The 27,252-nt window shown below is 42.3% G+C and overlaps 1 protein-coding gene and 1 long non-coding RNA gene across 2 annotated transcripts in view; one reads left to right on the plus strand and one right to left on the minus strand.

Moving 5' to 3' along the window:
- The window catches only part of PSMD1 (proteasome 26S subunit, non-ATPase 1), a 139,198-nt gene extending 123,470 nt beyond the window's left edge, over positions 1 to 15,728 (minus strand). The window contains exons 1-2 of the mRNA XM_073626518.1: positions 15,591 to 15,728; positions 3,258 to 3,301 (exon numbers count right to left, since the gene is read on the minus strand). Coding sequence (XP_073482619.1) covers positions 3,258 to 3,301; positions 15,591 to 15,606 — 60 coding nt within the window. The 5' untranslated portion in view covers positions 15,607 to 15,728. The remainder of the gene's footprint in view (positions 1 to 3,257; positions 3,302 to 15,590) is intronic.
- LOC141139926 (uncharacterized) lies at positions 15,715 to 18,964 on the plus strand. The gene is made up of 2 exons (XR_012243837.1): positions 15,715 to 15,806; positions 18,313 to 18,964. It is a non-coding gene; the product is annotated as an uncharacterized lncRNA (long non-coding RNA).
- The last annotated feature ends 8,288 nt before the right edge of the window (positions 18,965 to 27,252 follow it).

The following is a 27,252-nucleotide window of genomic DNA, read 5'->3' on the forward strand; positions in this document are numbered from 1 at the left end:
TGCAGGTATCATGTGATCGCTGTGACCAGTCACAGCAGATCACATGTGAATAAGGAAGGGGAAAATACTGCGCTAAACCAAAAAAATAAATATATAAATAAAAAGTACAAATAGCAGCTAACACTCAAAGTCCAAGGCAATATACAAAAATTAGTGTAGCGCTAAAAAATGTGACCATATGAGTGAAAACATCTGTACATGTGATTAAAATTAAACGCATAAATGAAGAAACTAGTGGCTGGAAACAATCAGTACACAGATAATAATGTTGAGTATAAGCACAATCAAACACATGGGATGAATGTGTAATAGTGTGAATACATAGACCACAACCTGTATTAGTGAAACACAAATAATATACATCAAAATCCAAATAAGTGCGTGAAGATGGAAAAAAGTTTTTTCTTCCCAGTTTCCACATAAGATTCAGATGGACTGGTTAATACGCCGTGGACACTGCAAAAGGATTCACAGATAAGAAGTTGGATACTCTTACCGGATATGGTGGAAGCACATGCCATACAGCAGTGAGTCAAACTAGCGCAAAATCCTTGGTTCCTGGTAATGCGAAGATCAGTTTGAGACTCCAGACCGTGTGGCCAGACAGCAATGGAAACCCAACAGCCAAGCCAATCCAAAGAATAATGGTATAAGAAAAAGATCACCAGTGCCCAAATACAGAATAAAAAAGAAAATGGGCTCCATATGGCACAGGTCAACCAAATATGGTTTATTGAGATATTAAATATGCTAGCACCTCTTTGCTTCCCACATTGCTTTTAATTTTATTTTTACATCTCATTTTTGTGATCACTTTTAATACCTTATATCCTGCATTTCATTGTATATTTTATATCTCAATAAACCATATTTGGTTGACCTGCGCCATATGGAGCCCATTTTTCTTTTTTATTCTATATTTGGGCACTGGAGATCTTTTCCTCATACCATTATTCTTTGGATTGGCTTGGCTGTTGGGTGTCCATTGCTGTCTGGAGTCTCAAACTGATGATCACATTCAGCTTGGCATCTTCGCATTACCAGGAACCAAGGATTTTGAGCTTGTTTGACTCACTGTTGTATGGCACGTGCGTCCACCATATCCAGTAAGAGTATCCAACGTCTTATTTGTGAATCCTTTTAAAGTGTCCACAGGCGTATTAACCAGTTCATCTGGATCTTATATCAAAACTCTTGTCTCGAAACTGGAAAGAAAAAAAAACTTTTTTCCATCTTCACGCACTTGTTCGGACTTCGATGTACATTATTTGTGTTATCATATTGTGTTTCACTAATATAGGTTGTGTTATATGTATTCACACTTTTACACATTCATCGCATGTGTTTGATTAAACTCACCATTATTATCTATGTGTACTGGTTGTTTCCAGTCACTAGTTTCTTCATTTATGCGTTTAATTGTTCTCTAATCACATGTACAGATGTTTTCACTCATATGGTCACATTTTTTAGCACTACACTAATTTTTGTATACAGTAGATTACATGACAATTGCACACAATGAATGAATTTTATTCATGCCATTCATTGTGTATTATTGTGTTGACCTCTGTACTATGTGATCACTGTGACCAATCACAGCCCATCTGTACCATGTGATTAGCTGTGGCCAATCACAGAAACTTGCAATAGTAAACTGAATTAAAGTGGAGTTCCAAACACAAATTATTTTTTTTTTTTAATCTCTCTCTTATATTACTGTATGTATATTTAGCATTGGTTAGTCTTGTAAATAAGGCCGCTTTTCGTAATATTTTATTTAAAACGTTACCTTATATTCATGCTGCTCGGGCATTCCCACCTTACTTGTGGGCAGGCGACGCCCACAAGTATAAACTTCCGGGATACAGTGCTGCTGTAAAACCAGCATGCACCGCCCGTTCTCCCGCATGCGCAGTAAGGACACCTAATGGCACAGGAAACTTCTCAGGTTGTCATCACAACGGGCGGCGGAAGTGCCCGCCCCATTGTGATGGCAACCAAGATAAGCCTTAAGCCTTTTAAAGTCGGGAAATAACGCGATTTTTTCACACAGTCCTGCCCACTGACTCCTGGGAAATGATGACTCACATTTCCCAGGAGCACAGGGGAGGGAGGAAGTAATGAGGAGCCAGATGTGGCAGATTAGGAGCCACCACCTAGCAACAGGGCACTTCTGGTAAGTAAAAAAAATATATATATATCACTCTAATGTATTATTAATAAAGGACAGGAAAAACGTAAAAATATTTTTCAGGGTGGAACTCCACTTTAATCCATTTTATTCAGTAAATGTGGTTGCTTAGAACAGTGAAATTCATAATAAAATAAATACAATTCTGATCACTTCCCCAGAGTAGTAGTGTTACTATGGTAACACTATTGCTCTGGTCAGTGTGTGTTTAAAAAAAAAAAAATTTTTTAAATTTAATGAAAAAGAAAAAAAAAATATGAATTTTTTTGTTACATACTGTCACCAGTCAGTGTCCCCGATCACCGCCACACCAGTTACATGATGACACTGTACTGGTGACAGTATGGATAAAAAAATAAATAAATAAAAAACACTGGACAATAAATTACAACTTACTAAATACCTTGGACTGTCTACTTTCCAAAAAGGGGTCATTTGGGGGATATTTGTACTGTCCTGGCAATTTAGGGTCTCAAGAAATGAGATAGGCCATCAGTACAGGAATGATTGATTTTCAGATATATACAGGATAGTTTGTAGACGTTATAACTTTGTAACTAAATAATATACAGGGATTTGGGTTATTTTCACCAAAGAAATGTAGCAGAATACATTTTGGCCTCAATTTATAAAGAAAGATTATTTGCAAAATTTTATAACAAAAACTAAGCAAAATGTGTTTATTTTCAATTTATTTTTCTTTTTATTTAGCAAAAAAATAAAAAAACTCAGTGGTAATTAAATACCACCAAAAGAAACTATTTATGTGGGAAAAAAAGTGATAAAAATTTCATATGGGTACAACAATGCATGACCACGCAATTGTCAAAGTGTGACAGTGCTGAAAGCTGAAAATTGGTCTGGGCAGGAAGGGGGTAGAAGTAGTTAAACTAAAGAAATGTTATGTGCCGCCCAAAAAAAGCACTAATTTTTCAGCTGGTGTCAATCAAATTTCATAAATAGGATTAGAGGAATATGGGAGTTTATAAGGAGAAGTGCCTGTCAGTGCTATTTTTAAAATAAACTGGTTTATTAAAGAGATGAAACTGAAGAAAGCTTGTACCTTGAGTTGAGGCTCATCTTCATCAAGAAGGGAAAGAATACCAGCTGTAAAATTACAAAAAACAGTATAATTAGCAGATCATAGTGAAATTTCTGCCTAGTCAAACCTTTTTTCAGCTAAACTGTTAGTTCATATAAAAGCCTGATTGTGATGGTTATTATATGGAGACCAATACACCAAGTACAAGTCTAAGGAAGATGTAGCTCCATACACAGCATGCCAACACATTGCTTTCCAAGCATCGGCCAAGCTTATTCTCATTTCCAAAGTAATTCAGATTTGTAAAATGCACCTGTGCCTAGATTGTGGAAATTAAAGTATGAACATATTCTTAACAACCACTTTAAGCCCCCAGTCACACGACATGCGATTTACAAATTGTACCTGAAGTAGCATCTATTGTGTTTCTATGGCAGTGTCCTAATAGGTATAATTTCAAGTAGTGCAATTTGAGAAGTAGTTTGTGTATTATTTATTCAGGACTTCATCACAATTTTACTGCGAGTGAAAAAATACAAAATTTTAGGGTGTCACCACAAGAGGAATAAAGGGAAAACCTTCCAAAGGGGACACTAGTTTTAGTGACAACCAAGGATTGCCTCTCACTTACTGTTTTGGCTGTGGGACATGCAATTTTTAAAAAAATAAACTGACAGGGGTTATAATCCTCTTTATCAAAAAATGTTTTGTGTTTAGTTGTACTTTAACACCTTCCTGTCAACCCCAGCATCCCCTTAAATAGCTCTTACAAGCCAGGGGGCGAGAAGGATCGGCAATCAAGTAACCACCACAGTGGTCACGTGATTGGAGACAGTCCTGCCGGCTAATGATCCTTACTCTGGACTAAAATCTGTCTTGACAGCTTGGTCTTTGTGCTGTGAGCACATTCTCAGTACATGAACATCGATTTATGCGCAGTATATGGGCATTAAAGCCCACCCTTTTGCTCTGTACGTGTGTGCTGTGTGGTTTTAAAGGGGTTAAAGTGGTCTTACAAGCAAATATATAAAACTTTTCTGCTGCTCAGTTGTGAATATAAATACTGTGGAGAAAAAGAATTTGAGGCTGTCAAAAAAAAAAAGTTTTATTTTTGAACACACCACTCATTTTCTAGGGAAATTTGATTATTATTATAGAAGAACTAAGTGTGCCTGTACATTATAAATCATTTCTGGCTTTCGTGAACACTGCTGACAGCTGCATTTACTTTATAAAACAGAAAAATTGTCAGTTTGGAGTGCAGGTTATTAATTGAAATCCCTTAACCTTATTTACACCAGTGTTCAGTTATCCTTTTATGAGTATTTTTTATAGTATGTTTAGCATCTTTGTAGTTTAAATGAGGGGATTTTTAAGAAAGCCAATATCATAATTTACAGCAGGAGTCACGTTTCTGGCTCTCAGCCTCATCAGAACTGGTGTCTCAGACGTCTTGATAAGGCTGAGAGCCATAAGCACAAATATTCCAGCTTCAGCTCAATGGAGCTTGTATACAAGTATTAAAGGAACAAACTATTGCCATTAAGAGGGAGAAAAAAACAGAAGTTTTGACGTACCTGTAAAGACCATGATGTGCAATTAAGATAATTACATTTTTTCTTTAAACTATAAGGTGCCCAAAGTCAGGCTTTGAAGCCCAACTCTGTTAACCCCTTTACACTGACTTAACACATTATTATTATACAGGATTTATATAGCGCCAATAGTTTACGTAGCGCTTTACAACTTGAGGGTAGACAGTACAAATACAATACACTTTAATACAGTAGGAATCAGAGGGCCCTGCTCCTTAGAGCTTACAATCTAATAGAGATATGCGACCTCACAGAAGTGGGCTTTTTTCCAGGGGGCCACATATATGCGTATCTCCCTTTGTGCTGGCAGCACGGCACACAGACCAGGCTCTCACTAGGTCTCGTACTAACAATCTGGACCCTCGGTTCCGGGTCACCTGATCGCTGTGATAGCCTCTATTCAGTCACTGTGAGCCTGCCCCTGTGTTTATTACCTCTTCTGAATCAAGAGGAAGATACATTGCATCATCCTCTTCTTGCAGGAGAGGAAATGTAAATAAACCAAAGTGTGTAAAAAAATAAAATAAAATAAAAATGAAAAATAAAATAAAGATCAGGTTTGTCAGGGTTAGTGTTGGAGGTTAAAAGGTCACAGTCAAATTTGGGGTAAAAATAAATTTATTTTTAATTTTTTAAATGGAAGCATCAGTGTGTTTTAGGCAAGATAAAAGAAAAAAAAATGCAAAATGCACACCATTGTTTCTAAGCTGTACTACAGGAACAACAAACATATGTGGTATCACTGCAATAGTCAGGAGCAGGAGAATTTATTTTGGGTTGTTTTTTGGTGGTAAATTTTCATAATAGCAATAAAAAAAAACTTATTTTGTTTTTACTATTTTGGGACAGTTTTTCTTTCATAATAATGAAAAAAAAAAAAAGAATAGAGATAGAGAGATATTTATATCAGGTGATATCCATTAACATTCACAGCCAAAAGAAAGCCCAATTTGTCCTGAAAAAAACAAGGTATAATCAACCTGGATGATGTAGTTGTGATGATATGTACAGTTTTACTAACACATGTCAAACTTGCAAAATAGTACTTAGTCTTAGATTTTGCTTAGATCTGTGTAACCCAAGCTGGCCCAAAAGAACTATTTTCTTTACTACGGTAATAGATGCACGCGTTGCCAGCGCTGTATAAACGTTATGTAGCCTGAGCTACAAACAATATAGAGCAGTGTTCCGGCAGTGGTACAAGGACTTCCCACCTGCTTCTAAAACAAGTTGGGCCAAGTGCTGCTCAGCAATTCACAGGTTCTTGTATTTTTAGCAGTGAATACAAGTCTTCCCCTGGTTGGGTGAGCTGGAGAGATGGGCAGATGTCATCATGATCTCTGCCTCAACCAGAGGAAGCTGTACACTTGCTGACCAGGCCTTTTCTGGAACTTTGTTTACAAGTTTAAAGTAGTATTTTTTGCAAAAAAAAAACTTAACCCCCGTCCTATATATATATATATATATATATATATATACATACAGACTTTTTTTTTTGTACAGAGACCCTAGAGAATAAAATGCCGATCGTTGCAATATTATGTCATACTGTATTTTTCAAACGCAATTCTTTTGGAAAAATATACATCAATAAAAAACAAAAATGCAATAGTTACCCCAATTTTTTTTGAATAATGTGAAAGATGTTACGCTAAGTAAATAGATACCCAACATGTTATGCTTTAAAATTGTGCACGCTCGTGGAATAGTGACAAACTATGGTACCGTACTTAAAAATCTCCATGGGCAAGGCTTTAATTTTTTTTTTTATAGGTTACCTGTTTAGAGTTAGAGGAGTTCTTGCGGTAGAATTATTGCTCTAACTATCGCGGCGATACCTCACATGTGTGGTTTGAACACCGTTTACATATGCAGGCATGACTTTCATATGCGTTGGCTTCTGTGCACAAGCACGGAAGGATGTGGCGCATTCAATAAAATTTTTCCTTTTCTTTTTTTTACACTGTCCCTTTATTTTCTTATCACTTTTATTACCATTACAAGAAATGTAAACATCCCTTGTAATAGAAATAAATATGAGAGGGCCTCTTTATTGAGAGTTCTGGGGTCAACAAGACCTCAGATCTCTCTTTCCCTTTAAAAGCAAAAGAGAAAAGACAAATGTGACATTTTCACTTTATAAAATAAAAAATATCATTTGTTTACGCCCGAGAACTGGAAGCGATGTCAGAGGTTGCTCCTGTCCTCCAAGTGCATAGAGTTGAGTAGGGAGCATCTTACACTCACTCGATATCCTGCCTAGTTATCATCCGCACCAGATCGCTTCCAGGTTTACCGTCGGCTCCGTTAAGCTCGGAAACGTGGCAAATCCACCTGTGGGACCACTTTTATCTTGTAGAGAATCACCCACAGTAAATAATGATCCCGGGGTTATGGTAGCTAGCTGCTGCCATAACACCGGTATTTAACGTCAAAGTAATGATGTATATTTACTGTGGGTGGTTGGCCATTGGTTAAACAGCGCTGACAGTGGGTGCATCAGATAGTAAAAGAAATAGTTTATTTGGCCAAAGCTAACTATTTAAAGTAAAAGTAAAACATGGAGTTAGGCTTTAACCCTTCTGTTAACAGAAATATTTTTCTGTTAATAATTTAGAGCCCTTTCACACTGCCAGCGCCAGGGCCGCTAGTTTTTGCAGCGCTTTTCATCCCCGCTAGCGTCCAAATAAAGGATTAAATGCGCCCGCAAAGCGCCGCTGCCCACTGATTTCAATGGGTAGGGGCACTTTAGGAGCGGTGTATACTCCTAAAATGCCTCAAAGAAGCTGCTTGCAGGACTTTTTTTTTTACATCCTGCCAGCGCAATGCCCCAATGTGAAAGCCCTCAGGCTTTCACACTGGGATTACAGATGAGGCTTTTTTCAGGCGCTATTTTTAGCGTTAAAACGCCTGAAAAACACCTCCAGTGTGAAAGGGTCTTAGGCTTGAAGATTAGTTAAAACCTCAAAACAATATACAGTTGTGCTCATAAAAGTTTACATACCCTGGCAGAATTTATGATTTCTTGGCCATTTTTCAGAGAATATGAATGATAACAAAAATATTTTTCACTTATGGTTAGTGTTTGGCTGAAGCCATTTATTATCAATCAACTGTGTTTACTCTTTTTAAATCATAATCACAACAGAAACGACCCAAATTACCCTGATCAAAATTTTACATACCCTGGTGATTTTGGCCTGATAACATGCACACAAATTGACACAAAGGGTTTTGAATGGCTATTAAAAGGTAACCATCCTCACCTGTGATCTGTTTGCTTGTAATGTGTGTGCATAAAAGTTCAATGAGTTTCTGGACTCCGGACAGACCGTTGCATCTTTCATCTAATCTAGTGCTGCACTGACATTTCTGGATTCTGAGTCATGGGGAAAGCAAAAGAATTGTCAAAAGGATCTGCGGGAAAAGGTGGTTGAACTGTATAAAACAGGAAAGGGATCTAAAAAGACATTCAAGGAACTGAGAATGCAAATCAGCAGTGTTCAAACTCTAATCAAGAAGTGGAAAATGAGGGGTCCTGCTGAAACCAAACCACAGTCAGGTAGACCAACTAAAATTTCAGCCACAACTGCCAGGAAAATTGTTGGGGATGCAAAGAAAACCCCACAAATAACTCCAGATGAAATACAGGACTCATGTGGTGTGGCTGTTTCAAGATGCACAATAAGGAGGCACTTGAAGAAAGATGGGCTGCATGGCGAGGTCGCCAGAAGAAAGCCATTACTACGCAAATGCCACAAAGTATCCTGCTTACAAACCTGCCTCAAACCTTCTGGCACAAAGTCATTTGGAGTGACGAGACCAAAATTTTGCTTTTTGGCCACAACCATAAACGCTACATTTGGAGAGGAGTCAACAAGGCCTATGATGAAAAGGTACACCATTTATACTGTGAAACACGGAGGTAGATCGCTGATGTATTGGAGATGTGTGAGCTATAAAGGCAGAAGAAATTTGGTCAAAATTGTTGGCAAGATGAATGCAGTATGCCATCAAAATATACTGGAGGAACATTTGCATTCATCAACCAAGGAAGCTGCGCATGGGACATACTTGGACATTCCAACATGACAATGATCCAAAACACAAGGCCAAGTCGACCTGTCACTGGCTACAGCAGAATAAAGTGAAGGTTCTGGAGAGGACATCTCAGTCTCCTGACCTCAATATCATTGAGCCACTCTGGGGAGATCTCAAACATGCAGTTCATGCAAGACAGCCCAAGAATTTACAGGAACTGGAGGCTTTTTGCCAAGAGGAATGGGCAGCTTTACCACCCGAGAAGATAAAGAGCCTCATCCACAAATACCACAAAAGACTTCAAGCTGTCATTGAGGTTAAAGGGGGCAATACAAGGTATTAAGAACTGGGGTATGTAAACTTTTGATCAGGGTCATTTGGGTAGTTTCTGTTGGCCAATATGATTTAAAAAAAGAAAAAAACAGTTGATTAATAATAAATGGCTTCAGCCAAACATTAACCACGAGTGAAAGAATAGTTTGTGTTATCGTTCATATTCTTTGAAAAATGGGCAAGAAATCATAAGTTAGTTACCCTAAGTTAATTTTAGGGTACCAACAAAATGTTACTCAATTTTGGAAAATATAAATGATGAAGTAAATAGATACTTAACATGTCAAGCTTTAAAGTTGGTTGTGCCCCGAAAGAAAACAAAACTTCAAATGGTATTAAACCACAAAGAAAAAGAAGGTCTTCTGCAGGTTAATGTCATAATGTGCTAGTATGCACCACATCTACTAGCTACTAGCACATTATGACAGGCTTATCTTAATGCATTACTAGGACCCCGAGATCACTAAATCTGGTCTCCCACAGTACATGGAAATGCAATTATTTTAGTCAATACCTTTTCTCATCAGCAGTATATAGCAGTCTTGTGACTTCTATGAGTGCCTGGTAAAAGCTTGTAGGAGGATTTTTTATTCTGCACTGATTGTCCTATAAGGATGCAGGACTCCCAACCCTCTGTCTAGTCAGTGCTGATTGGCCCTGGGCTAATCACACGCACCCTCCCAAGAAAAAAAAAAAAACACCTCTCTAGCAAAACACACAAAATTGAGCATGTGCAGCCTGTCCCCCTGTACAATCAGGAGGTTGATTAGGGACAATGGAAGAAGGGGAGGATCAAAGGAGACAGGATCAAACAGCTTTTTTACACAATGCAGCAAATTAACCTCCTTAGGTTCCACAGTGAGTATAACAAGCATTCTATACTGCATATACAGACTGATTTTACTATTGTGGGTTTAGTAACACTTTAAAATAAAGGCCTCCAGTGGCTGACAGGGCTTCCATCTTCACCCAGTCTCCCTCCTGGGTTCGTGGACTCCAGCCGTTTGAATAACCAGGCTGCAATGACATCAATCCAGCGCACAGGAACCATGGTCACGACACAGCTCTCTCAAAGAATGGTGTGAATGCAGTGTGCAAGTGCCGGTGATATCACCAGCTGCTACTAAACTAAATATCTTCTAAACTGCGCATGTTAGGAGATATTTACTGTACCTACCTTAACATAGGCTTACCTGTAGGTATAAATAAAAAAAAAATACCACTTTCAGTTCCCTATATTTTCCATAAGTGAAGGGCCTGCAGGTGGGACAGTAGAGTCCAGGGGTGGGGAGGGCAGTTCTGGAGAGCACAAAAAGTGATTGGGTGGCTGTACAGCTACTGCGGCAGGTTGACTCTCCTGGGCGAGGCATCGTAGCTGTACGTCGGGCGTGTGGCCGCCTAGGGGGCATGCGCACCCATGGCAATCGGATTCGCTTCAGAAACGATCAGTCTCCAGCCCAGGCCAATGATTTCTGGCCTGGAGCTAGTGATCGGTTCTGGCGAATGGGAGATTGTCCCCTGCCTGTAAATGTAAACACAGGCAGGGGAAGTGATATCATCTCCCTCTCTGGAATTCTTTTCCGTTCCAGAGAAGACATCCAAAACGTGAGTTGCACCCAAACTACACTGACACAGTGGCACACTTTTCACCCCCACAAGGTAACCCCGTCACACCCTGTCAGCGTCACCAAGTGCAGTTTTCATATTTTTCTTTGATCACTGTACTGGCGTCATTTGTGACCATTAATCAGTGTCAGGGTACTTAGTAGTAGGCCCAGATAGGACCCCCCCGGTATTAAAGGTTTAACCCCTTGATCACCCTGTCAGCGTGTAGTTAGCTAGTTACTGTCAAGTTTTTACAGCATCAGGGTACCTGCCATATATTGCTGAATAAAGGTTTAATCGCCTGGCGGGTGACATCAGTTAGGTTTTAGCGTCAGCCCCAGGTGTCAGATTAATGCCAGTACCGCTAACACCTACGCACGCACCATACACCTCCCTTAGTAGTATAGTGTCTGAACGGACCAATATATTTGATCTGATCAGATTTATACTAGTGTCCCCAGTAGTTTAGGGTTCCAAAAAATGATCAGCCCAGATACCTGCTAGCACCTGCGTTTAGCCCCTCCGCCCAACCTACCCATGTGCAGTATCAATCGATCACTGTCACTTACAAAACACAAATCACATAACTGCAGTGTTAGCAGTCAGGCGAGGCCAGCACTGTGTCTACAGAAGCAAATGCTGGACTCTCAAGGTAACCCCCAGGGAGAGCGCTTCTCCCAGGGGGTTTACCGATGCAGGGAGGAGCCGTGAGAGCCGCCGGGGGGACCCCAGAAGACGAGGTTCGGGTCCACACTATGCAAAACGAACTGCACAGTGGAGGTAAGTAGGGCTGCAACTAACAATTATTTTCATAATCGATTTTCATAATCGATTTGTTGGCCGAATATGGTTTCGAAAATCATAAAAAAAAAAAAAAAAAAAAAGCCCACACATAATATGCCTTTTTTTTCTTTTTTTCGTTTATTTAAAATAATGAAAAAATACTAATGGTGGTGCACTATCCCCCCCAGGGACACCAGTGATGGGGCCCTATCCCCCCCAGGGACACCAGTGATGGGGCCCTATCCCTCCCAGGGACACCAGTGATGGGGCCCTATCCCTCCCAGGGACACCAGTGATGGGGCCCTATCCCTCCCAGGGACACCAGTGATGGGGCCCTATCCCTCCCAGGGACACCAGTGATGGGGCCCTATCCCTCCCAGGGACACCAGTGATGGGGCCCTATTCCCCCCCCCCCCCCCCGAAGACCAATGATGGGGCACTATACCCCCCCAGAAATGCATAGGATGGGGCACTTGTCCTCACAGAAATACCAAAGTGAATGTTTTGCCAAGTTCACTCATTGTATTAAAAAAGTAAGCTGCTACCTTATATCGCAGCTCGGCGCTCACAGCTGCTTCTCTCTCTCTTACATTGAGGCAGCAAAGCAGGTGGGGCTGAGAATACCCCGCTGACGTCAGCGAGGAGGAGAGAGGCGGCCGTCCCCGGTCACATGAACGCCGCTATGAGAATAAAGCTGCGCTGGCTTGTACACACTACACAGGGGATAGTAACACTCGGACGTAGGCAGAACTGGCAAGGAGGAAGGTGTGCCGTTAGCAGACCAACTAATCGATAATGAAAATCGTTGACAACGATTTTCATTGTCGATTATTATCTATTTTATCAATTAATCGTTTCAGCTTCAGGTAAGTATGATATGATTGTTACAGAGCTGCACGATTCTGGCTAAAATGAGAAATCACGATTTTTTTGCTTAGAAGATAGATCACGATTCTCACTGCGTAACAACTTTCACGTTAAAACAAAAAAAATTGGGCTAACTTTACTGTTTCGTTTTTTTTATTCATTGAAGTGTATTTTTCCCCAAAAAAATTGCGTTTGAAAGACTGCTGTGCAAATACAGTGTGAAATAAAATATTGCAACAACCGCCATTTTATTCCCTAGGGTCTCTGCTAAAATATATATAATGTTTGGGGGTTCCCAAGTAATTTTCTAGCAAAAAATATCAATTTTAACTTAAGAAACGAGTGTCAGAAAAAGATTTACACGTTGTTAAAAACTTGGCGGACTGCCTGGATTTTTTTTTCACACAGACGTTTATCCCTTTGATCTAAGAAGGAAGTTAGTTACAATGTTTCATCTTAAAAACTTGGCAGACTGCCCTGATGTTTTCTTTTGACAGCTGAGTGAGCAGATAAGTCTCTCCACTTGTTACATGAAAGAATCGGCAAACTCTGCAATAGAGATCGTCAGGGGGGTTGAATCGAGATCATGATTTTTTAACGATTAATTGTACAGCTCTAGTTTGTTATTTAAAAAACAAAACAAAAACAAAGGTTTAGTGTCACTTTAAAGTGATATTAAAAGTCTATTTTTTGTTGCTTAAAAATAACAAACATGTTATACTTCCCTGCTCTGTGGAATGCGTTTGCACAAAGCAGCCCAGATCCTCCTCTATTCGGATCCCTTGCCAGCACTCCTAGCCCCTCCCTCCTGCCGAGCGTCCCCGCAGTAAGCTATGGGGGCACCTGAGCCGCTGCTCTGTGTGTCCATTCAGACACAGAACTATGGCTCTGCCCTGCCTCTTCTCTCTCATTGGCCCACTGTTGTCTTAGCCAATGAGGAGGGTGAGTCCCTGGCCACCCTAGGATTTTCCCTAAAGCATTGCTGAAAAAGATATTTAGATAGTATGGGTGCTTGACCGCCACATCCACCATACATGTGGGAAGGTACTTATATTGCTTCCCCAAAGCAATTTAGAGCAGTACTAAGTACCACAGAAAGTAACTTGCAATTTCGGTTACCAGAAATGGATTTCAATGTCTGCCAGATATGTAATGTAAATGCAAACAGCTTGTGCAGAGCTTTATAAAATAAGGGGGAACAGTACAGTTACAACACAATTCAGGACAAGACAGTTCAGAGGGCCTGCTGGTAAGAGTTTACAGTTTAAAAGGAAGGGGCAAGCGATACAAAAGCGAATAAATGTGAGGGATGAGCTGATGGAGAAAGTAAAATTCAGGTGGAGCCAATGACAGAATTACCTGAAGTTATGTTCTTCAGAGAGTAGGACATAGCTGGGCAGACTGAGGTACAGAATTCCAGAGGATGGAAAAGGCTTGGGAGGTTAGTGAAAAAATATTATTTAAACTCTGCTTATTATAACTACTATACTAAGCAATAAATTGGCCCTTCTTGAGAAGGCGTCATCTCAAGGATACAAGATTACCTGCCCTCAGACTTTGAGGCCTTTTGAACCTTCTAATCCATGTTCGGGTTTTTTTTTTTCAGATAGGCCTAGGTGACTCAAAGTAAGCCCTTGACTGCAGACCCCCCCCCCCCCCCCCCATTCTTCTTACAAATCCTCCCCACGTCTCTTTACCCAATACCTGTACACTGACTATGTTGTGGCCCATTGTCCCCTGTAACTAGGGAACACTACCCTACTGTACATTCACAGAAGCTCTATGTACAACCAACCATGACCTTGTAGCTTTAAAAAAGTGACTCTCCATACTTGGTACATCAATAAAAATAAATTCATTTGGGTGCGACACTTTTTGTACTTTAACGCTAAAGTTCAGTCATTTTTTTAACGAGGGACGCAGCACCAAGCACACGAGTTACCCTGTAATGGTGTGTATCCCATATCCTGCAGGCTGCTGCGTCATGTTCAATTCCTCTCTCCATAATGCCGGATACTGCCTGGAATGTGGATCTTCCTCTGCTGCAGGGGTTAACAGCAAAGGCTGCATATGTGAAGAACTTGTGCTGCTCACCCAAGCCTTCGCTATTCACAGAACTCCTACTATTACTGTCTGATGCACTCTGTTAATGGAGAAGGTGTGGATGAGTGCCAGGAGCTCCTCTACCCATTCACAGAATGTATTACTTTGTGGGACAATAATAATTTGCGTTGTGTGGATGGAAAAGCGGGCAGGAGATTAGCACAGGTCTCTCACACTGGTAGTCCTGCAGTTAAGCCCTGTTGCACCAGAAGGTCACTGCTCAGGGCAGTATCCAATGGCTGTGAAGGGAAAATCTGTACATGAATCAGCAGCCAGCAGGAGATGGCACACCCAATTACAGGTAAGGATGGGCTCAGGCGTGTTCGCAACTCTACATGGTGCCCGCCAGCTTACATTGCGCAGCGCGACATTTCCTGATCTGTGCATCCACACACTGGGAAATGTCTCACTGCCTGTGATTAGTGCTGCGCAGTGTAAGCTTCCTGGCGGGCACGTGAAGTTGGGAATGCGCCTGAGCCTATCATTACAGGTAAGACTTGTGCGTGAAAGCGCTGAGTACAGGTGAATGGAGCAGAGCCCCAGCCCTGTGTGTACAGATCAGTGTTTCTCAACTCCAGTCCTCATGGCGCCCCAACAGGTCATGTTTTCAGGATTTCCCTCAGATGAAACGGCTGTGATAATTACTAAGGCAGTGAAACTGTTCAATTTATCTGTGCAAAATAATGGAAATCCTGAAAACATGACCTGTTGGGGAGCCTTGAGGACTGGAGTTGGAGTGGAGAAACACTGGTACAGACAACGTGTACAGTGAGGAGAACAGGCCAGGCTGGCCGATGAGGAGACACAAGGCCTACACTGAGGTGAGTCAGCATGTGACCATTGTCCCCTCAGCTGCTCTCCTACCGGCCCTCTCCCCATTATACTTAGCACGGTACGGTGCCGGTATTAGGCCTGCTATCCGTCCAGCCTCCACAACCACCGAACAATGAGTCAGCTAACACCGCCTCCCCCTACACCAAAGCAGGCGGCTTCCCTCCCCCCGGCCCTCCAACACACAGATCCTCACCCGCCGAGGTGATCATGGTGCTCGCAGTATCTTCTCCCCGTCTCCTCGATCACCTGGTAAATTGTTCCACAAATCCCTGTATCATGGGCAGCGTCCGGCGCACAATACACGTCACTAGGGGAGCGGAAGTGACACTGCAAATTACCATAGGTGAGAGGAAGACCGACCGTGCGCGCCATCTTAACTGTTGGCAACCATGTAATTGTCCATAAAAAGGTAGAGAGATATATTTATGTGTCCCGTGCTAAGATACGTCTCCTGTTCTATTTATAAATTCATCAGTTCTCTCTTCCCCTGTTTTATTTATAAATTTGAGTGTTCTATCTTCCCCTGTTCTCCATATATGTCCAATGGGTCTTCCCCTGTATTATTTATAATTCCAACGGTTTTCTACTCCGACTTCCCCGGATCTATTTATGGATGCAACCATTCTGTCTTCTGTTTATTTATAGATCCAATTATTCTCTTTTCTACTGTTCTATTAAGACCCCTTTTCCACTGAGGCGGTTTTCATGCGTTTTAGCACTAGAAATAGCCTCTAAATAACATCTGAAAACCACCTCCCATTCATTGCAATGTGTCTTTTCACACTGGAGTGGTGTGCTTGCGGGACGTTAGGAAAAGTCCTGCAAGCAGCATCTTTGGGGCGGTTTGGGAGTAGTGTATACAGAGCTCCCAAAACGCCCTGTCCATTGAAATGAATGGGCAGCGCTTCGGAAGCGCCAAATTACAGGGGTTCAAAGCACCCCGCTAGCAGCAAAAAAGCGCCGCTAAAACGAGTAGCGCTTTAGCGCTAATACAGCTGCGGCTCAGTGTGAAAGGGGTCTTATAGATTCACCTGTTTCTCTCCCCCTGTTCTGTTTATAGTAACACCTGTTCTCTCTTCCCCTTTTCCCTATATACTGTAGATTAATCTGTTATCTTAATTGTACAGTACAGGAAGCAGGCTGAATATTAACAGACCATGGGTTATACACTGGTACCTTCAGGTGATTGGGCACTGGCCAGCTTTTGAGGATATGCCCCCTGGGCTTCTGCCCTATAAGTGCCGATTCACACATATGCAATGCAGGAACCAGTGCTGGTTCCTGCATAACATACAACTCACAGGCAGTTCGCACAACGCAATGCGAACTGCTGCGGGTGTCAATACAAAGTTAATGACACCCCCAGATCGGTTTGCATATCGCATTGCAAACTGGGAATTTGGACAGAAATCGGATTGCATGGATGTGAACACCCATGCGATCCAATTCTGGTGCAGACAAAAAAGGGTCCTGCGCGATTTTGGTCCGAATGCAGTGCAAATTCAGCCATGCAATCTGTATGGCTGAATTCGCATCGCACAGACATCACATGTGATCCGTACAGCAGTGCGGTGTGAATCACATGCGATGTCTGTAATCGTAGAAGTGTGAACCGGCAGTAAACCTAACCCACTCTGTGAGTTCTCATTTTATTGCTAGTGTTTTAAAAAATATATCTCTGCAGAGTTTTCCCTTTTAGTGTGAATGTGAGTCTTTGAGTTAATAGTTTACAGATGTGACATTTGAAATAAGTTTTTAGAACGGGCGGAGGGTAAATGCCCAGTAGCTTTCATTATTGAGGCCTGGTTGACCGACACTTTTGGTCAGGATGCATTTTCCCCATGTTTGCAGTGGAAAGGGCCCATCGGGTTCCCTCACGGCTGCCACAACAGGGGGCCCCACCGTGTCCATTCCTGTTTCACCGCCTGAATTACAAGGACCACGATGCCATACTATCCAAGGCCAGGTCAGTCTGAATCCTCAAAGTTGATAATGCCAAAGTATGCCTGTTTACGGATTTCTCTGCAGAAGTGCAGAGGCAGCACTCCAAATTCTTGGATATCAAGAAAAGGCTACGGGTTCTCAATGTCCAATATTTCATGTTATACCTGGCGAAGCTGAAGGTCCTTGCCAATGGCAATTCTCATTTCTTTTATAACCCCACTGCAGCGATGAACTGGCTTTACAGAGAGGAACAAATCCTGGCACAGCATCCGCCATAGGAACAGCGCAATGTCCCTCATTCTAACCTTTGCTTTACAGGTGCCTTATTGCAATTGACCTAACTGACGGGGAAGGTTTGGTTTTCACCTAACTGTACTACAGCCCTGAAACACAGTGCTGTTCATTGTGCATTTATGCAAGTAGAGAACTTTCTACAGTTATCTTATTCCAGCTCTATGTCCTCTGGGCTGCAATTGTGCCTCCCAAGAACGGTCCTGTGAGGGCTCTACCCCCACTATTGCTGGGGAGTTGCTTGGTGTTACAAGGCCCTGTTGACCAATCATTGCACTAAGAGCCCTTTCACACTGAAAGCGCGAGGGGGGGGGGTTGAGGTTTAGTGGCACTTTACCTTCGTTTTAGAGGCGATTTTCGGCTGCTAGCGGGGAGCTTTTAACCCGAATAAAGGGTTAAAAGCGCCCGATTCAGCTCTTCCTATTGATTTCAATAGGCAGAGAGGGATTCAGGAGCGGTGCATACACCGCTCCTTAACCGCCTCAAAGAAGCTGCTTGCAGGACTTTTTTTGATGTCCTGCCAGCACAGCGCCCCAGTGGGAAAGCACTCTGGCTTTCCCACTAGGATTGCAGATGAGGCATGTTAAAGCGCCTGAAAAATGCCTCCAGTGTGAAAGGGGTCTTACTTTCAGTTTACAGTAACTTTTTTGTCGCTTTTGTCTCTCTTCTCTTCCCTACAGATGGAACGGACTTCTGCTTATACATCACTAAAGTTTACCTCAGCCTCCACCAGGTGGCGCACTGGGCAAAGATTCCACTACATACTGGGCCTGGTTTGTGTAGCTAAATATTATATGCAATTTCCCCTAAAGCTGACACTGGCTAACGTTGTAACTTTATCCTACATAAGGGTGAAGTCCTCTGCTGTTCACACTGGCGGTGGAACCACTGGCAATACTAATTCGCAATACGTCTGACATAGTAGGGTTTCAGAGAGGTCCTTTCATGGCTGGGTTCAGCCCTTCCTTCTCTAAGCTGGCTGCTCAACTGTCGGCTAACTGCCAGCTCCTATCTCTCCACAGTGACTCACCTGTGGATGATATCTTGCTCATCAGTCCTGCCTACTTAAGCCGTCCAGCCCAGATGATCTCTGCCTTTGCCATGGTCACATCTCTAGAGACGCTCTCATGTGTTCCAGGTAAAGACTTGCTTGGCTGACATTCCTTCTGGCTCCGGATCCTGCTTTCTGTTCTACTACGCTCATCTCTGGCTCCCCCGACATTTTGGCTTGTCTGACTATCTGTTCCGGTTCCTGAACTCTGGCTATGTTTTGACTACGTTTACTCTGTTTAGCTTTTTTTATTATTATTAAACAAGTGTGATTTAACTGTACTTCTGTCTCAGTCTGATTCATGGTTTCTGACAGGTCCCTTGGAAGAGAAGATTTCCCTCTATGCAGATGACGCTTTGATTTATTTAGGGGACACGGCCAGCTCCTTACAGATGCTAATGGAAACGGTTATCAAGTTCGGGGACTTCTTAGGCTTCTCTATTAACTGGTCAAAATCAATTCTTATGCCTCTAGACCCACTCACAGCTCCTTTGCCCACAGGCGCCGGACAGATAGCCATTGCCAACTCCTTTCGATATTTGGGTGCGATAGTGTCCCTGGACCCCTCTACTTACCTCCGGCTAAATTTGGACTGATTGCTAGATAGACAATGGGAAAAATGCCTTAGCTGGTGTAAACTCCCCCTCTCGGTAGTAGGAAGAGTGAACCTGATCAAAATGGTATGAGCCCCACAACTTCTGTAGATCTTTAACAATTCCCCTATGTGGATTTCCAATAAATGGTTCAAGAGGGTGGACACACAGATGCGTGATCTCATCTGGAAATGTGGGAGGGCTCGGATTAGTTTGTATATATTACAGCATGGGAAGGACAAAGGGGGTTTGGCGGTTCCCCACCCTAAAATGTACTTCTTGGCTTCCCAAATGCAGCAATTCGCTGGCTGGGGCCAGGATAGTAACGACAACCCCATAGTACATTTAGTGACCCAGATCAACCAAGAACTAAAGGCCGGTTCCCATATGGAAATGGATTTGACGAGTATTCCCCCCTCTTCCCCAACGGCTGTCCTCCTTAAAGCGGGTTCCACTCAAATTTTTAACTTAATCTTCCCCCCTCAGTTAATTGCATAGATGTTCAAATGCTGCACGAAAAACATTTTTATCGCTGTAATTACCTTTATATTGTACTTTATTGTGGCACTTCCTGTCTCTCCTTCTATGGGAGTAGGCGTGTTTATTGCCTTTCCTCGGTGCCGCACTGTCTCCTGGGAGCTTAGTGTCAGGCTTCCCAAGATTCAGTGCGGAAACAATGATCATGCGCATGAACAAGCTGTGAATGAACAGCATTCACCGCATCCCGGAAATCAATGCTTGTGGGCTTCACATGCCCACAAGCAAGATGGAAACAGCCAGCATCACATTTTTTAAGTTATTCTTCAGTACGAAAACAGACAGAGGCGGAAATATTACACCCAAACTGTGAGTATTATTTTGGGATTAGCAAAGTGTCTCAATGACCTAAGAAAAAAAAAAAAAAGATTGGTCGCTGGACTCCCGCTTTAAAAAGGTTTGGAAGGCTTTTCGGGAGGCCTTGTCTGTTGAGGGCTTTTTGGGGTTTATTCCCTTGTGGAATAACCCCGGAGACCCGGAATTAAATAAACTCCAGGGATTCTCTACATGGTGACAAAAAGGGATTTGGTTCCCCCCACAGATATACATGGGTAATGTACTAAAATCTTTTGCACAGTTTAGCGCTGAATTTTCACTGCCCTCAAAATGCTTTTACTAATACCCCCAACTCAGACATGCTCTGCAGACACAAAAAAACACACTTTCTTTGACAGTGACTACCTCTCCTCTGCTGCTGGAGATCCTTCAGGAAAAGGCAAGGAAGGGTTTAATATCTAAAATGTATGCAACTTTATTGTCCTCTATCCAAGACCCGGCTTCTTTGAAGTGTAGAGCAAAATGGGTGGCAGACATTGACGGGGACCAGTGGGATATGGCCATGGAATCGATCCCAGTCGTCTCTATCTCGGCGTCTCATAGGCTGTCACAGCTATTTATACTACATAGGGTTTATCGGACACCTGACAAACTCTATGACTGGGGATAAGAGAATCTCCTCTATGCCCAAATTGTAAAGCACAACTAGGTGACTTTATACACATGATCTGGAGATGCCCAAAACGTAATCGTTATTGGACTGAAGTTGTACAATACATTTCTAGCCTGGCCCAGGTACCCGTCCCAATGACTCCCTTAGTATGTCTGCTGGGAGCCATAGATGAGGAAATGCACCAGAAGGGAATGTATCTTATGATCACTAGACTAGATGCTAGATACTGGATGGCAGCTACAGTACCCACAGGGAAACAATGAATATCTTATGATAAAAAGTAAAAAATAGAAGGTAGCGGGACTTTATATAAGCACACGGGAGCAAGAATATATAAAAATTAGTAGCTTTTAATTAATTCAGATTATCATAGAGTTTTTGTATTCAAATGATTCAATGCATTTTGCTATATATAACCATTTGTACAACTATTATAATTCATTGGAGCCAGAAAAATATACATAAATACATATTCCAACAAGGAATCAATACATAAGAAATATATAAAAGACATTTATAACATGGTTGCATGATTGAATAGATAAAATATACAAATAGGGAGATCAAAAATAAGATTTCTAAAGAGAAGAAAGCCAATTGTATTGGAACGGCCTGACTAGATGCATCATTATGTACACTAGCTTGTTGTTGGCTCTACGCGTTTCAAGGTCTTTGTACCTATCATCAGGAGCAAAAAACCATAGTGATAATCTAAAAAATAAATAAAAATAGAAAATGTTATTGAAAAGAAAAAAAGGGGAGAAAAAAGAAAAAAAAAAAAAAGAAAAACAAAAAGAAAAAAACCCAGAACGGGCAAGAAGGGTCCCACCTTCTTGGACCCAGCCTGCCCATACACTTACATGGTGGTCCTCACAGTGGTGGTGCGGCCATGAGACCCCCAGACCAGACCAAATATGCCCCGCACGGGAGCTAAGGGGACATGCTGCGGCGGGCAGAGCACAAAAATGGACGACACCCCGCAGGGGTGACAGTGTGGAAAAAGGTGGTGGATCAATGGAAACAAATCTGGGGAAAAAGAAGGAAGTTGCTGTGAAGTGGACAAAAGCAGGAAGTGAAAAACAGAGGGGGGGAGTGGGAGAGGGTGAGAGAAGTAGATGTGGAGAAAGGAATAGAGTGAAAATAGAAACAAAGAAAAAGGTGAAGGGAGAAATGGACTGGAAATGAGAAACAGAGAATAAAGAAGAGTTGCTGTGAAATTGAGAAAAGCAGAAGATGAAAAACAAGGGGGGAAAATAGAGGAAAGTGAGGGAAGTTTGGTATAGGAGGAAGGAAAAGAATGGGGATGAAAACAAAAAAAGGGGGTGAAGGGAAAAAGGACTGGAATGGGAAACAAAGAATGATGGTGAGAGGGGGATGTGTGTACCTGATCCGGAGTCAAAGTGTAGAGTCCAAGCGGGGAGGAAGCCCATAACTGCCATGCCCACGCAAACATATCCCCAACGTCAGACGCTGGTCCTGCTTTTGTCCACTTCACAGCAACTTCCTTCTTTTTCCCCAGATTTGTTTCCATTGATCCACCACCTTTTTCCACACTGTCACCCCTGCGGGGCGTCGTCCATTTTTGTGCTCTGCCCGCCACAGCATGTCCCCTCAGCTGCGGGGCATATTTGGTCTGGTCTGGGGGTCTCATGGCCGCACCACCACTGTGAGGACCAGCATGTAAGTGTATGGGCAGGCTGGGTCCAAGAAGGTGGGACCCTTCTTGCCCGTTCTGGGTTTTTTTCTTTTTGTTTTTCTTTTTTTTTTTTTTTTTCTTTTTTCTCCCCTTTTTTTCTTTTCAATAACATTTTCTATTTTTATTTATTTTTTAAATTATCACTATGGTTTTTTGCTCCTGATGATAGGTACAAAGACCTTGAAACGCATAGAGCCAACAACAAGCTAGTGTACATAATGATGCATCTAGTCAGGCCGTTCCAATACAATTGGCTTTCTTCTCTTTAGAAATCTTATTTTTGATCTCCCTATTTGTATATTTTACCTATTCAATCATGCAACCATGTTCTAAATGTCTTTTATATATTTCTTATGTATTGATTCCTTGTTGGAATATGTATTTATGTATATTTTTCTGGCTCCAATGAATTATAATAGTTGTACAAATGGTTATATATAGCAAAATGCATTGAATCATTTGAATACAAAAACTCTATGATAATCTGAATTCATTAAAAGCTACTAATTTTTATATATCCTTGCTCCCGTGTGCTTATATAAAGTCCCGCTACCTTCTATTTTTTATTTTTTACTTTTTATCATCTAATCGGGATGGAGGGGGGGACCTGAGCGGCACCCCTATACCTCACTCAAAGTCCCACCAATTTCTTCCTTTTACACATATCAATGGATATCTTATGTTAACTCCCTCCTTCTGAGAGAACAACTGGCCTATCGACACAGAAATGCGGCCTTAAAGTTTGACTTTATCTGGCAGCCTTGGGTAGATAATCCTAGTCTTACCCTATCGCAGTTGGTGATGGATAAGTTACTGAGATTTTGAAACACCTAGAGTCAGGGGTTGGGAAGAGAACAAAATGTTACTACCTGTTTTTTTTTTTTTTTCCTTCTTGTGTGTGTATTTAAAGGTGCTCGGACTAATCGAAACAGAATGCTAAAACAGAGCGTTTCCTACTATTCTATCAGATATAGTACCGAGTAATAGTTCACAAGTTGTTTGGACAATGTTGACTATTTTACCTGCTGATGTTGGATGTATATTCTGTACAGTTATGTCACTTTATGCATTGTCTCAATAAAAAAAATGTTTTGATAAAAAAAAAAAAAATTGCTGTTCACAGACGCTCTCCATCCAATCTGACAGAGCTTGAGCTTTTTTGCAAAGAAGAATGGGCAAAAATTTCACTCTCAAGATGTTCAAAGCTGGTAGAGACATCCCCAAAAAGACTTGCAGCTGTAATTTCAGCGAAAGGTGGTTCTAGAAAGTATTGACTCAGGGGGGCTGAATACAAATGCACGTCACACTTTTTTGTTTGTAAAAAATGTTGAAAACCATTTATCATTTTCCTTCCACTTCACAATTATGTGCCACTTTCTGTTGGTCTATCTATCATATAAAATCTCAATAAAATACATTTATGTTTTTGGTTGTAATATGACAAAATGTGGAAAATTTCAAGGGGTATGAACACTTTTTCAAGGCACTGTATATTTTCTTTGCGAGTACCCTCTTTAATATAGTAAATGTGGTGGTCCATACAATATCACACTATGTAGCCTGTTTGTTCCCCTCTCCATGTTCTCTGCTGTCAATATCCTAATGCTGAGATTGGTGTGGGCGTATATGCGATTAAAGCTGCACTCCATCCAAAAGGGGAAGTTCCGCTTTAGGCTCGATTCACACTAATGCGTTTTTTTATGCATTTTGCAGAAATGCAGGGAAATTTTTTAACATGGGTTCCTATAGGACATGCTCACATCAATGCATTTTTGTGCCTTTGCATTTTTGGAAAGGGTCGGGGACTTTTTTTTTCCACCCAAAATGCAACATTTTCCATGTAATAGTCTTCAATTGACCCGCATCCAAAATGCAAGTACCCCGGCTTCCCCGCTGAATGTAAAAAAAAAAGAATTGCCTCCTAAAAAAAAAAAAAAAATTGTGAAAAAAAAACAGCTTATGGTCCCCCTCCCCAGGTCTATACCAGGCCCTTGGGTCTGGTATGGATTCGGAGGGCCCCCCCCCCCCATGCCAAATTTAAAAAAAAATGACATGGGGTCCCCTCAAAATCCATACCAGACCCTTATCCGAGCATGCAGCTAGGCAGTTCATGAAAGGGGGGGGCGAGCAAGCGCCCCCCCCCCCGAACCATATCAGGCCGCATGCCCTCAACATAGGGAGGGCCCCCAGATCCCTGCCTCCCCCTATGTGAATGAGTATGGGGTACCTGTACCCCTACCCATTCACCAAAAAAAACGTGCAGCGTGAAAAAAAAAACACAGTAGACAGTCTTTGACAAGTCTTCTATTAAAAATATCTTCTTCTTTCCCGCTTCTTCTTCCATCTTCCTCCTCTGGGCTTCTCCTGCTGCTTCTTCCACTCTTCTTTCTCCTGTCTCCTTTGTCTGGTGTTCTTCTTCCTCTGCCATCGCCAACCCTCCTCCAATGTGGAGTACCGCTCCAGCCGACGACCCTGCTCCCATGCTGCGTCCCGCTGATCTGTCCGTGCCGATGTCAAGCATGTCCTAGATAACGATGGGGCCGTGGCCAAGACATGCTTGACATCAGCGCAGACAAATCAGCCGGACGCAGCATCGGAGGAGGATCGTCGGCGGAAGCGTGACTCAGCATAGGAGGAGGGTCATCAGCAGCAGAGGAAGAAGAACACCTGACAAAGAAGACAGGAGAAAGAAGAAGAGCGAAAGAAGAAGCAGCGGGAGAAGGAGAAGCCCGGAGGAGGGAGAAGCAGGAAAGAAGATTTTTTTAATGTAAGACTTGTCAAAAACTGTCTACTGTATTTTTCCCACGCTACACTACTTTTTGGTGAATGGGTAGAGGTACAGTGTACCCCATACTCATTCACATAGGGGGAGGCAGGGATCTGGGGGCCTTCTTGTTAAAGGGGGCTTCCAGATTCCGATAAGCCCCCCATCCACAGACCCTGAAAACCACTGGGCAAGGGTTGACGGAAAGAGGCCCTTGTCCCCGACAACATGGGGGCAAGGTGCTTTGGGGTGGGGGGCGCAGAGCCCCAACTGCCCCAAAGCACCCACCCCCCCATGTTGAATGCATGCGGCCTGATATGGTTCAGGAGGGGGGGGCTCTCACTTATCCCCTCCCTTTCCTGACCTGCCATGCTCAGATAAGGGTCTGGTATGGGTTTTGGGGGGACTCCACGCCATTTTTAAAAAAATTTTGGCATGGGGGGTCCCCTCCAAATCCATACGAGACCCAAGAGCCTGGTATGGACCTGAGGGGGGATGCCACGCTGTTTTTTTTCACGATTTTCTTTTAGTCTGCAATTTTTTTCTTTACATTCAGCGGGAAAGCTCACTGACAGCTGATGACTCATCGGTTATTAAGGACGCGGCCCCCGGCTTCCTGGCCCCCTTCTTAGCAACCAGCTATATACAGTGTAAAAAAACAAAACAAAACACAAAGCTCGGTATAAGCGCGGTAAAAACGTGTCCAAAAACGCGGCAAGCACCACAAAAAGCACTGCAGAAATGCTCAAAAGCAACATGCATAGATGTGAATTGAGCCTTAAGGCCCCCCCCCCCTTTTTTACCTTTGGCACATGTTATGGGGGGTGGGGGAGCGGGTACCTGGTTCTCCTCCCCCTCCCTCCCCACAGTCTTCTAGGACATGTCACAGGTCCCAGAAGACCGCAGGACTATACTCAATGCACAGCGCAGTCCATTAGGGTGATCACAGTGCTGGATCCAGTTTTTGTAGCTGCCAACATTTAATTTTCATAAATATGACTGGAGCTCTTCTTGAACATCAAGGTTGCAAGCTGTTGATCTGGTGCCATTACCATTATCGTAAGCACCGATGAACTCATACAAGAAAGGTCATATTCATTTGGCAAGTTGGTTTGTACACTGGTGGTAGGGCAATGAAGTAATATTCTTGAATGATATTGCTTCGCATTTTCTGAGTAACACAGTTTGGTGTAGAATAGCATCACAGCCTTTTTCACTCGAAAAGCTAGAAATGTGAACTATTTCTGTGCACTTATACTTTTTTTGTTTCGTTTGAGTTGAGTTGATTACCACACAGTTTGATATATATATATATATTTTTTTTATACATACATATATACACATACACACACACTATGCAGTACTGCCCCCTTGGGGGCTGCTGAAAACGACCTGCTCATCTGCACGGCCATGACCAAGTGTACCTTCCAACCCACCTGACACTCTGGGTTCAGACATCCTTGTAACACTGTGCATCAAGAATCACACAACTCAGTAATATCAGGTCCTGAAATATTTTACTCGATCCAGATAAAAATAAGTTATTTCACAATCAGAGATAATGAATCCACTGAGCCGGCTTAACAGCGCCAACTCAGCAAACAAATTCCTCCTAAGGTCACAAACAATAGTTCATCAACGAACAATGTTATCTACATATATGTACACTATATTTAGATCCGAAGTCACCTCCTAGTGGATATTGCAGTTAAAGTGGAGTTCCACCCACTTTTACAACTCTTCAGCATCCTTCACTAAACTGTGCACTGTAAACGAATTGGATATTTTTAAATTTTTTTTCTCAGCACCTACTGTATATCTGCTGTATTCATTTTTCACTTCCTCCTCACTGGCCGTGGCCCATCGCATCATTTCCTGTTTGCAATGCCTTCTGGGAAGGGGCGGCAACTTCCTCTGACACTGCTATGGAAACCTGACCTGAAACCTATTACACTGCTTGTGCTGCACTGAGCATGTGCGAGATCTGCAAGGATGAGATCCAGGAAGAAATACAGTCTGGCTTCAGATGC

The sequence above is a fragment of the Aquarana catesbeiana genome, linkage group LG04 (assembly GCF_042186555.1).
Source record: "Aquarana catesbeiana isolate 2022-GZ linkage group LG04, ASM4218655v1, whole genome shotgun sequence".
In the NCBI taxonomy this organism is placed as follows: domain Eukaryota; kingdom Metazoa; phylum Chordata; class Amphibia; order Anura; family Ranidae; genus Aquarana; species Aquarana catesbeiana.